This window comes from Sycon ciliatum, chromosome 11 (assembly GCF_964019385.1).
Source record: "Sycon ciliatum chromosome 11, ocSycCili1.1, whole genome shotgun sequence".
Lineage (NCBI taxonomy): Eukaryota > Metazoa > Porifera > Calcarea > Leucosolenida > Sycettidae > Sycon > Sycon ciliatum.
This window is the reverse complement of record NC_088653.1, coordinates 1,438,854-1,451,767: the sequence shown is the minus strand read 5'-3', so window position 1 is coordinate 1,451,767 and position 12,914 is coordinate 1,438,854. Positions and strand designations below refer to the sequence as shown.

The following is a 12,914-nucleotide window of genomic DNA, read 5'->3' as shown; positions in this document are numbered from 1 at the left end:
AACTTTGTCCTTGTACAGAGCTGATGAGAGAGCAAACACAGACTACAAGTGCATTGTAATACCAGGGTTAGAAACCTAACTTGGTGCCACGGCGCATAGCTCAGTGTTTCCGAGGTTCAGTGCATCCATTTCATCCCTGAGAAACACACCTGGCCCACACCCTGTCCATCATAGGGTACAGTGAATAAACAACAAGCATTGCAGTTTTCTGCCACGCGTTTCTTACGTTGCTTCGTACCTCGCAAGAATTGTGTAGCAAACTGGGATCCGATACCAGTTAAATTATTCACTTCATATACCGTAAAATCCCGCCAGAGCGCCCCTACCTCATCGACGCTTCGTTCGGGAGGGGCGGATGGGCGAGTCCTGCTTGCCGTATTCAGTCTTACATGAAAATGTACTCGCCTTACGAAAACTGTTCGTGTATCTCGTACACCGACCAACGGCCAAGAATCGTACAGACCCGTCAAAACTCAGGTTTTTGCGATCCCTGATCAAGAGGGTGGGCACTGTTGCGTACATTTCCAACGGGGTCAAGCACGCGTCTGCAGTACAGTACGGTACCACAGAGTCATACGTGGATACAATCAACCACTTCCCTGACAAGAAATCAGGGAGGGGCGGATAGGAGGGACGGGGCGCTCTGGCGGGATTTTACGGTATATGCAAGATTTAGGCAGAGGTCATTCTTTAATTCTAATATGCAATATTGAGGCAGAGTTTCATAGTGCTAAATATGCAGGATTGAGATGGACTTACGGCGGCAGGTAACGGGTATGGAAAAGTTTCCATGCTCTGTGCACAAAAATTCCTTATGACCCTCATCAAGTCTTTTAAGGCAGATGACAAGGAGTGTTTTACCGTAAAGCGTCCACTTATCGCCTGCCACAAATGCCTCATCAACGGCAGCAGGGATGGGGCATCTTTTAGCTGCAAACACAGTGGACAAAATCATAAATTACTATTTGTTGGCTATAGTGTTGTCCTTGGACGATGCTTGGTGGGAGCAACATGAAAATGCGGTTACATACATACACAACTGATCTGCTCAGATTGAGTAACAGTTCTACACTATATCACCCCGCTTGCATGTCTTAATTTCGATACATTTCCTCAAAAGGCTTCCCTGGCGAATCAAATTCAGTCCAATGATTCAATATTTATACTCGAAAATGTTCAAGGAAGATACATGTGGAAGACCGGAAGGTTTTTGCTCAAGGTGTGTCTTCTGGGTAGACTACTCTAGCAGTCTCCTGTTCAATGTGTTTAAAATATCGTACAATTTCCTTCATCTTTCTATGAGAACAGGACATATGGAACGATGAGACTTCAGTAATGCTTGTGCAATTGGTGAAGAAAAATCAAAATCAAAAACAACAACAACAACAACAACAACAACAACAACAACAACAACAACAACAACAACAACAACAACAACAACAACAACAACAACAACAACAACAACAACAACAACAACAACAACAACAACAACAACAACAACAACAACAACAACAACAACAACAACAACAACAACAACATCTTCAACAACAACAACAACAACAACAACAACAACAACAACAACAACAACAACAACAACAACAACAACAACAACAACATCTTCAACAACAACAACAACAACAACAACAACAACAACAACAACAACAACAACAACAACAACAACAACAACAACAACAACAACAACAACAACAACAACAATCCATCGACTCAAATGGCCGACAATGTTCTCTCGCCGCAAAGTGAAGCTCACCCTTCTTGCTCACTCCATAAAATACCAATATGCCCCACAACACATACGCTTGCTCAACACCCCCGCTCAAGTTACGGCCCAGTACAGCCTTCGACACGCACGCACTTGGCACCTCCCACCCTCCAGAACCGATCGCTGTAAAGACTCCCCACTGTACAAGTCCCTAGAATACTACAATGCCCTTCCTGCTAGCATTCGTGACGTCTCCTCCCAACCTGCTTTCAAACAAGAAATCTGCTCACTGCTGATTAACTCAATCTGCTCCTGCAGCGCTCACCCCCTCCCATACTTGTAAAGTTCAAAGTGATGTAAATCACTTTCCAACTGTTTAACCCACAATCTCATCTTCTCATCATTTTATCTCTTATTGGCGATGGTGCCATCGTGAGAATAAAGAATTCAAAATTCAAAAAACAATAACAACAACAACAACAACACGAGGGGGATGCAGGCATGAGCGACATCGACGACACGAGTGACACGATGTACAGTGATGAAGCCGAACGCAGCCTCGCGCTACTTCAACAGGTCACAGTAGACAAGGGAGACTGGAAAACACACAGCAAGCGACGCCGCAAGCACAACCAGTTGGAACAGACACCGCCCAATGCGATCCCGTCGCATCGCTCCAAGGCCAAGAAGAGGAAGCCAACAGCATAACGCGAATTCCATCAGCAACAGCAAAAACAAAACAAAACAAACAAAAAACAAAAAACAAATAAGAATATTTAAAAAAAAATCCATACCAATGTCAGTGAATTTGAACTTTCTCAGCACCAATGTGCTTTGCTTATTCAACAAAATGGACGAGTTACTTACCTTTACCCGTTCGTGCTCTGAATCTCAGAACGAACTATCAGTCATTGCAGTCCAGGAAACCTGGGCCGACACACCAGACCCTGACAGTCTCTATGCAATCCCAGGCTACAAGCTGACCAGAGCTGACAGACAGGACTTTGGTGGTGGTGTTGCCTTGTACACAGCAGAACGTTTCAACACAAGGGTACTGACAATACCAATGACAGCAGCAGAATGCGTATGGACAAGAATTTCCACCGATAACCTTTCCCTCGTTGTTGCAAACATTTACCGACCACCCCGTAGCGATGGCACCCTCTTCTGTGCGGAACTGGAAAGAAGCATTAAAACCGCTAGGTGACGACCTCCTACTACTTGGAGACTTCAATGCCAAGAACAGTGCGTGGCTCACCACAGACAGAACAGATCGCCTTGGGGACGACATACAAACTCTTCTACACAAATACGGCCTCACACAACATGTCAGATTCCTACTTACATCCACCGACAAACACCTCTCTCATGTCTAGACCTTGTTATCTCCTCACTCCACAGCAATAATGTTCATATCCAATCACTTCCACCGTTTGGCGCATCCGATCATACGACTATCAGTGGCCACATCAATAATCAACTGCCCCCATAATTAACAACTCCCCTCCACGATCCAGAAGCACCACATTCTGGTCATGGACAGACAGCACTATCCACCTTCTTCGAGAAGCCCTTTCACGCACAAATCTCAACCACCATCCAAACGAACACGACCCATGCCCAGTTGACACCTTCTGGCGATCCTGGCGCGACAAAGTCCTGAGCATCGCCCAAGAACACAGGAAGAACGTGCCAGCACGACCATGGATATCAAAGGGCCTCTTGAAAGAGATCAAGGATAAGCACAGAAAACACAGAATATACCTCCACTCACGCTCGCCCGACGACTGGAACACGTTCACTGCCCAAAGAAACCTTGTCACCACCCTCCTGCGGCGTGCCAAATCGGATTTCGTAAACAACTCAACAGCCTCCTCTACTTCCCTACACCGCCTCATGAAGCACCTAACTACAGCTACAAAACAACGCATACCCAAACTCGTCAGCCAAGCAACTCCTGCAACGACACCAGCACAAAAAGCCGCTGCCCTCAACGAATTCTTCATTTCACAGAGCAAGCTGTCTGTGGCCAATGCGGGTGAGCAAACTCCAGCCATCAACACCACCCCTGACATCCTCAGTTCCCTTCAAGAAATCTAGACTTCCCAAGCTGAGGTCGAAAAACTCCTCCGCGGAGTTGATACCAATAAAAGCCCCGGGTTCGACTCTATTCCAAACCGCCTACTCAAAGAAGCGGCTAAGGAACTTGCACCGTCGTTATCGTCCCTCTTTAATCTATCGTTCCAAACCGGAGAAATCCCACAGGAGTGGAAAGATGCCACCATTACTCCAGTACCCAAGCCCGGTGACCCAACCCAAAGAACAAATTACAGACCCATCTCTCTCTTGAGCACTACATCAAAAATCCAAGAAAAAATTGCACATCAACTCCTTTACAAGCACATCACCCCCCCTCCTGCCCAACCAGCAGTCCGGATTCCGTGAGAAAGACGGCACTGAGCAGCAACTCGCCCGTCTCGTCCATACCCTCTCCACTGCGAGAGACGACGGGAAACACGTCAATGCCTGCTTTTTCGATCTAAGCAAGGCCTTCGATCGTGTGTGGCATGCCGGCCTTCTAGCAAAACTCTCCCAGTATGGTGTCCAGGGCAACGCCCTGGAGTGGTTCCGACGGTACCTGTTGGGGCGTCGGCAAAGGGTCCAGGTGGATGGCGACCTATCGCCTTTCCTCGAGATCCCTGCCGGCGTCCCTCAGGGATCTGTTATTGGGCCGCTTCTATTCCTCGTCTACACCATAGACCTTCCACACGCATGTGAGAACCCCGGCACCACCTGTAGCCAATTTGCAGATGACACCGCTCTGATTTCCATTGCGAGAACTCTTCAAGATTGCACCCGAAACCTGCAACAGAGTGTCACAGCAGCTGGAGACTGGCTTTAAAGATGGCACCTGCTGGTTAACACAAAGAAAACAGTCATCCTCCCGTTCTACGACAATAACCGCCCCCTGAACAGCTACCCCAGATGACCCTCAGGAATAGTCTGCTTACCGTAGCACAAAAACACAAACACCTCGGAATAATCTTCCAGCATGACCTCCGTTGGACGGAGCATGTTGAATACATAGTCAAAGAATCACCCAAGTCTTTCAATATTCTTTTTAGACTAAGGTCTACAATCACCAGTGATTCTTTATCTCACATCTATCAGACATACATACTACCTATATTCTCATATGCAAGCAATGCTCTCACACCGTTGTCCCACACTTCCCCTGACAGGCTAGAACGACTCCAGCGGAAAGCCGCCAGAATATGTCTCCACCTTCCACTTTACACACACTTAGAACACTCCCACCTTTTGCATCGCATCAAATGGCCAACATTATTTTCACGCTTTAAAGTTAAACACATACTCTTCGCGCATTCTCTGCACCACAATTATGCCCCACCACATATACTCTCGCTGCATACTGCTAGCAACGTGCAACCTTCGTATAGTTTAAGTCGCTCTCGTATTTGGCACTTGCCAACTCCGCGGACTGACCGCTGTCTCCATTCTTCCCTGTACAAGGCCCTTCATTACTTTAATTGCCTGCCCACCCAGCTTCGCGAAATCCCTTCTCGTACTCCCTTCAAATCCGAGATATTCCTGCTGTTGCACAACTCTGTATGCCGGTGTAGCGACCACCCCTGTCCGTACACTTAAGTACACAACTCTGTATGCTCGTGTGGCGACCACCCCTGCCCGTAAACTTAAGTAGTCATTAACCCCTAGGCGCCCTGCCCACCCAATTCTTCCTCACTCTTTCTCCTTTCTTACATTATTATCTCTTATTGGCCACTGGCTATCGTGAGAATAAATATTTGAAACAACAACAACAAAGCTAGTTGAAAGACCCCAGGATGAGATACTTCTCCTCGGCGACTTCAACGCCAAGAACTGCTTGTGGCACCCCAGCGACACCACTGATGCCTTAGATGAGGACCTGCATTGGCTTTGCGAGACACGTGGCCTAACAACACGTCTCCTTTGCCACCCACCTACGCCAACACACACCTACATCGTGCTTGGACCTGGCCATCTCTAGCCTCAGCCGCCATAACATCACCATCACAAGCCTGCCCCCTATGGGTGCCTCTGATCATGTTGTCATACAAGGCAACCTACAACCCCAGCAGCACACCACCCACAGAAACAATAATACCAATAATAATAAAAATGAGAGCAGTACTACACAGGAAAGCACCTCCAGCACATACTGGTTGTGGAGCGAGGAACGCATTGCGTCCCTGTGTGAAGCTCTTGCTACCTGCAATCTGCAGTACGATCCACATCCCACTGACCCTCAGCCAGTAACCTCATTATGGAACTTCTGGAGAGACCAGATACTGAAACTAGCCGTGCACCACTGCCAAGTGGCCAGAAGCAAGTCCCGCAAAAATACTACGCCCACTCGTCCCTGGATGACGAAGGATCTCCTCAGCCAGATCAAAACAAAGCACAAACAGTTCCGCACCTACAAGGCGACCCAAATAGACTCAGATTGGAAACTGTACACAGCCCAGCGTAACCGAGTAACCGCTCTTTTGCGACAGGCTAAGTCCGATTTTGTCCAGCAAACAACGTCAACGGGTACAAACCTCCACCGTCTACTGAAGCACCTGAAGAAACCGCCTAAGCAAACAATTCCCACACTATCGACAGCCAACTCCACTGCAGCCACGGCTATGGAGAAGGCAACAGCTCTCAACAAGTTCTTTATCTCCCAAAGCCAACAGTCCATCGACAAGACCACCTGTACTACACCAGACAGCAACACTACCCCTGACACCAGTCATACTCTAAATACAATTGCAGCAACAGTGGAAGAGGTCGAGAAGCTTCTAAGCAGTCTAGAGACTGGCAAGAGCCCTGGCTTTGACAACATCCCAACTCGGCTCCTGAAAGAAACTGCAAAGGAAATCTCCCCATCTCTCACTAGTCTCTACAATCTGTCCTTCAGAACCTGAGAAATACCACAGGATTGGAAAGACGCAACTATTACACCCATCCCCAAGTCGGGCAACCCCTCCCATCCTACCAACTACCGACCCATCTCCCTGCTCATTATAATATCAAAAACACAAGAAAAAATAGTCCACTCTCGTCTGTACAATCACATAGCACCGCACTTACCCTCCAACCAATCCGGCTTCTGGAAACAAGACGGGACCAAACTGCAACTCGCACAGATCGTCCACCAGATATCCACAGCTAGGGATGCGGGGAAGCATGTTGTACCGTGTTTCTTCGATTTCAGTAAAGCATTTGATCGTGTATGGCATCAAGGCTTGCTGAAAAAGCTGAGCCACTACCTGGCGGTGTCGACGGCAAGGCTCACAATTGGCTCGAAGCCTACTTGACAGGACGCAGACAGCGGGTGCAGGTTGAAGGCATAACATCCGCCTTCATACCAATACCAGCGGGAGTGCCCCAGGGCTCGGTCCTGGGACCACTTCTGTTCCTGGCGTACACCATTGACCTGCTCACTGCCTGTGAAAATGCTACAACCTCGTGTAGCCAGTTCGCGGACGACACCGCACTAATTGCCATTGCAGGCAGCTACATTGTGTGTGCGGCTGCGCTACAAAGAAGCGTCGATGCCGCAGCAGAATGGCTAGAGCGCTGGCACCTGCTAGTCAATAAAACGAAAACCGTCATCCTCCCGTTCTACCATGCTAACCGACCCCCACCACGACTACCCGAAATAAAAATTGGCCAAACCCTAATACAAACAGTAACACAACATCGTCACCTCGGCATCATCTTTCAGCACGACCTAAGATGGTCAGCCCACCTTGACTTTGTGCTAAAGAAAGCCGTAAAATCTTTAAATATTCTCTTTAGGTTCAAATCAACTCTACACACTAAATCACTCTCTCTCATTTACAAAACGTATATTCTGCCTATAATTGAATACGCATGCATTGCTGTCACCCCGCTCTCAATCGCAGCCCTTGACCGTCATGAGCGAATCAAGCGCAAGGCGGCCAGGATCTGCCTCCGTCTCCCCCTCTACACTCCTCTGGATCATTCAACACTGCTCCATCGGCTCAAATGGCCGACAATGTTCTCTCGCCGCAAAGTGAAGCTCACCCTTCTTGCTCACTCCATAAAATACAAATGTGCCCCACAACACATACGCTTGCTCAACACCCCCGCTCAAGTTACGGCCCAGTACAGCCTTCGACACGCACGCACTTGGCACCTCCCACCCTCCAGAACCGATCGCTGTAAAGACTCCCCACTGTACAAGTCCCTAGAATACTACAATGCCCTCCCTGCTAGCATTCGTGACGTCTCCTCCCGACCTGCTTTCAAACAAGAAATCTGCTCACTGCTGATTAACTCAATCTGCTCCTGCAGCGCTCACCCTCTCCCATACTTGTAAAGTTCAAAGTGATGTAAATCACTTTCCAACTGTTTAGCCCACAATCTCACCTTCTCATCAATTTATCTCTTATTGGCGATGGTGCCATCGTGAGAATAAAGAATTCAAACAACAACACAAAGGTAACGTTATTATCTGCTACTCAGACTGACGCACTGCTGGGGCACGGGTTTTTATCGGCGGCAGCCATTTCTCTGTACGCCCTGCATTCACCAAACAACTAATACTCCATATCTTTGATGTCCCGATCTGGATCGAGAATACCGTTATCTGCAGTGCTTTGGCTGCATTTGGCCAGATCCGGAGAGACATCCGCCATGGTCAAATCCAAACCCCGTCGGGGATTACTGTAGGGACAGGTATGCGATTCGCCACCATCGAGCTGAAGGAGGGATGTCGGCAAGTTCCGTCAGTCGTCCGCTCGGCCGACCAGCACCAGTTTCGTGTCCGTCACGAGGACCAGAGGGCCACCTGCAGGATCTGCATAGAGAGCACTTTGCTCGATCGTGTCCGAGCAAGCGGCCCACGAACAAACCACCCACAAATACACAGAGCACCAATTCGGCTGCACTCCCTGGATCACAACTGAGCTCGGGTACAAGTGGGCCCGATGCAGGAGGTAGTGAGGCTGTTGTGAGTGCTAGTTCAGGTAGTGGTTGTACAAACACGGAACCCAGCGCAGAGCCCGAGAGCTCAAAAGCAATCCACCAGCTCAGCACGCACGCGCACAGAGCCCAAGGGGTCACACTCGTACGCCACCGCAGCTCAACAGGGAGCCCGTGCACAGTTCAACTGAACACACGGGGCGGCCGAACAGGTGAGCACTGCACCCGGCGGATCCCCTACTAGTACTACTACTAGTAGCAAAGACGCAACACAGAAAACTGCTGAAATGAATAGCGCCAGTGCGTCTGAGAACACAACCAGCGACGGGGAATCCAAGGAAATACAGAGCAATACTCCATCCTCTGTCGACCAAACTGAGGTGGCTGAGAGTTCCAGCTTGCAGGTAATCGCTCCCAGTACACCCCAATGTCCGGCACCCCTCCGCCTACAGGCACTGGGGCAGGCCACGACGACGGGGCCACCACTATTGCCTCTGACGATGCGGATTGGATACCCAACGGTCCTCGTCGTCGCCGACACAGCCACAGCCATTTGACCATGGAGGAGAATGCCAAGGCCGCTGGGACATGGCCGTCCCCTCAGAGGAAACACCCGAAATATTGAGTCCAGATAAGTTTCAACAACTAGCCAAAAAAACCAAAAACAAAAACAACACAAATGTCAGTGAATTTAATCTTTCTCAGTACCAACGTGCGTTGCTTATTCAACAAAATGGACGAGTTACTTACCTTTACCCGTTCGTGCTCTGAACCTCAGAACGAACTATCAGTCATTGCAGTCCAGGAAACGTGGGCTGACACATCCGACCCTGACAGTCTCTATGCAATCCCAGGCTACAAGCTGACCAGAGCTGACAGGCAGGACTTTGGTGGTGGTGTTGCCTTGTGCACAGCGGAAAGTTTCAAAACAAGGGTACTGACAATACCAATGACAGCAGCAGAATGTGTATGGACAAGAGCTTCCACCGATAACCTTTCCCTCGTTGTTGCAAACATTTACCGACCACCTCGTAGCGATAGCACCCTCTTCTGCGCGGAGCTGGAAAGAAGCATTAAAACCGCTAGAGCCGAAGGTGACAACCGCCTTCTACTTGGAGACTTCAATGCCAAGAACATGGCTCACCACAGACAGAACAGATCGCCTTGGGGACGACATACAAACTCTTCTACACACATACGGCCTCACCCAACATGTCAGATTCCCTACTTACATCCACCGACAAACACCTCTCTCATGTCTAGACCTTGTTATATCCTCACTCCACACCAATGATATTCATATCCAATCACTTCCACCGTTTGGCGCATCCGATCACACTACTATCAGTGGCCACATCAATAATCAACTGCCCCCCCCCCCATAATTAACAACTCCCCTCCACGATCCAGAAGCACCACATTCTGGTCATGGACAGACAGCACTATCCACCTTCTTCAGGAAGCCCTTTCACGCACAAATCTCAACCACCATCCAAACCAACACGACCCATGCCCAGTTGACAACTTCTGGCGATCCTGGCACGACAAAGTCCTGAGCATCGCCCAAGAACACTGTCAAGTTACTCCCCCCCCCCCCCTTGGGACAGGAAGAACGTTCCAGCACGACCATGGATATCAAAGGGCCTCTTTAATCTATCGTTCCAAACCGGAGAAATCCCACAGGAGTGGAAAGATGCCACCATTACTCCAGTACCCAAGCCTGGTGACCCAACCCAACCCACAAACTACATACCCATCTCTCTCTTGAGTACTTCATCAAAAATCCAAGAAAAAAATGCACATCAACTCCTCTACAAGCTCATAACACCCCACCTACCCAACCAGCAGTCCGGATCCCGGGAAAAAGACGGCACTGAGCAGCAGCTTGCCCGTCTCGTCTATACCCTATCCACTGCGAGAGACAAGGGGAAACACGTCAATGCCTGCTTTTTGCTCTAAGCAAGGCCTTCGATCGTGTGTGGCATCTAGGCCTTCTAGCAAAACTCTCCCAGTATGGTGTCCGGGGCAACGCCCTGGAGTGATTCCGACGGTACCTGTGGGGGATTCGGCAGAGGGTCCAGGTGGATGGCGACTTATCGCCTTTCCTCAAGATCCCTGCCGGCGTCCCTCAGGGATCTGTTTTTGGGCCGCTTCTCTTCCTCGTCTACACCATAGACCTTCCACAGGCATGTGAGAATCCCGGCACCATCTGTAGCCAATTTGCAGATGACACCGCTCTGATTTCCATAGCGAGAACTCTTGAAGACTGCACCCGAAACCTACATCAGAGTGTCACAGCAGCTGGAGACTGGCTTCAAAGATGGCACCTGCTGGTTAACACAAAGAAAACAGTCATCCTCCCGTTCTACCACAATAACCGCCCCCCTGAACAGCTACCCCTGAACAGCTACCTCAGATCACCCTCAGGAATAGTCCGCTTACCGTAGCACAAAACCAAAATAAAGATTTGAAACCACAAAAACAACATAGCCCAACCCACAGCATCTCACCTTCTCTTTAACTTATCTCCTATTGGCGATGGCGCCATCGTGAGAATAAAGAATTCTAAAAATAAAGAACACCAGCGGAAGCACCACCAACAACATGTGGCAATCGCAAGCATGCACGATTATCAACACCTCAACTTGGTCACTTACGCATGCACTTAGCATCATTCTTGACGTTACAAGCCGCCTGTGTGTCCAGGTATTCATAGCCTCTGTCACAGGTGACATTGCCGTTTGCCGAGATGCTAACAATTTTATTCCCAAAGCCGATTGAGCAAGCTTCAAGTAAAGACAACACACGGGGTCAAAAACCAGTTGTTAAAATCAGCGACTGTACAAATAGTGAAGAGGGAAATCGCGAGGCAAGGGAGATGAAACTATTGGCAAGGACACCGGGTGCGAGATTCCCTATATGGTACAGTGAAGCCGCGAGCCCATACTACAGTCCATTCAGAAAAAAATGAACTTCTGGCTTTTGGCCATAAATGGGTCAAACGTTGATTTTTTTTGAATTTTTTTCTGCAATCCTCTATGGAATCCTCTTCCAATTATGTTTCTGAAGTTTTTTTCTCCAAAAAGCAAGCCATAACAAGAATAGGATTTCGGCCAGGTTTTGCCCCCAAAGCATTGAATTGGGAAAAACCATAAAAATCCAGGCCGTTTGACCCCGTCTGCAACAGTGCATTGTGCGGTTCGAACCCCAGTTCAGGTACCCTTTTTGGACCCTTTTTCAAATTTCCCAGCACTGCACTGTGTACGATGAAAATTAATCACGAAAAATCGCCAAATACGGGAGCTCGCCAGAGCCAGAGCCCATCTTTTTATGAATGGACTGTAGGAGTGGGCAAGCTGTGATCAAGCCAATACATGGTGTGATAAAGCTGTGATGAAGCCCATACAGGGTGTGATCAAGCCCATACATGGTGTGATCAAGCCCATACATGGTGTGATCAAGCCCATACTGTATGGGTGAACAAGCTGTTATCATGACAGTTTGCTAGGAGACGGCATGGCATGTACGGAGTAACATTACACAGTATTGTCTCGAATTAAAACCATGACCTGTATAAAAGCATGTCCTGTATAAAAGCATGTCCTGTATAAAAGCATGACCTGTATAAAAGCATGACCTGTATAAAACCATGACCTGTATAAAAGCATGTCCTGCATAAAAGCATGACCTGTATAGAAGCATGACCTGTATAAAAGCATGTCCTGTATAAAAGCATGACCTGTATAAAAGCATGACCTGTATAGAAGCATGACCTGTATAGAAGCATGACCTGTATAGAAGCATGACCTGTATAAAAGCATGACCTGAATAAAGGCATGACCTGTATAAAAGCATGACCTGTATAAAAGCATGACCTGTATAAAAGCATGTCCTGTATAAAAGCATGACCTGTATAAAAGCATGACCTGTATAAAAGCATGTCCTGTATAAAAGCATGACCTGTATAAAAGCATGACCTGTATAGAAGCATGACCTGTATAGAAGCATGACCTGTATAGAAGCATGACCTGTATAAAAGCATGACCTGAATAAAGGCATGACCTGTTAAGAAGCATGACTCGAATGGAAGCCGATTTTTCGAAGCGCACCATGACATAGAAGCACAGTTTGCCGTTCTGTGCAAGTACCTGCATGGCATTATGCACTGCAGAGTGTAGACTGATGATGTTGACGT

The 12,914-nt window shown here is 48.3% G+C and overlaps 1 protein-coding gene across 1 annotated transcript in view; it reads right to left on the bottom strand.

Annotated features, from left to right (window-relative positions):
• LOC135827666 (sushi, von Willebrand factor type A, EGF and pentraxin domain-containing protein 1-like) overlaps positions 1 to 12,914 on the bottom strand; it is a 67,564-nt gene that overhangs the window by 37,013 nt on the left and 17,637 nt on the right. The window contains exons 8-9 of the mRNA XM_065340121.1: positions 11,377 to 11,505; positions 760 to 930 (exon numbers count right to left, since the gene is read on the bottom strand). Coding sequence (XP_065196193.1) covers positions 760 to 930; positions 11,377 to 11,505 — 300 coding nt within the window. The remainder of the gene's footprint in view (positions 1 to 759; positions 931 to 11,376; positions 11,506 to 12,914) is intronic.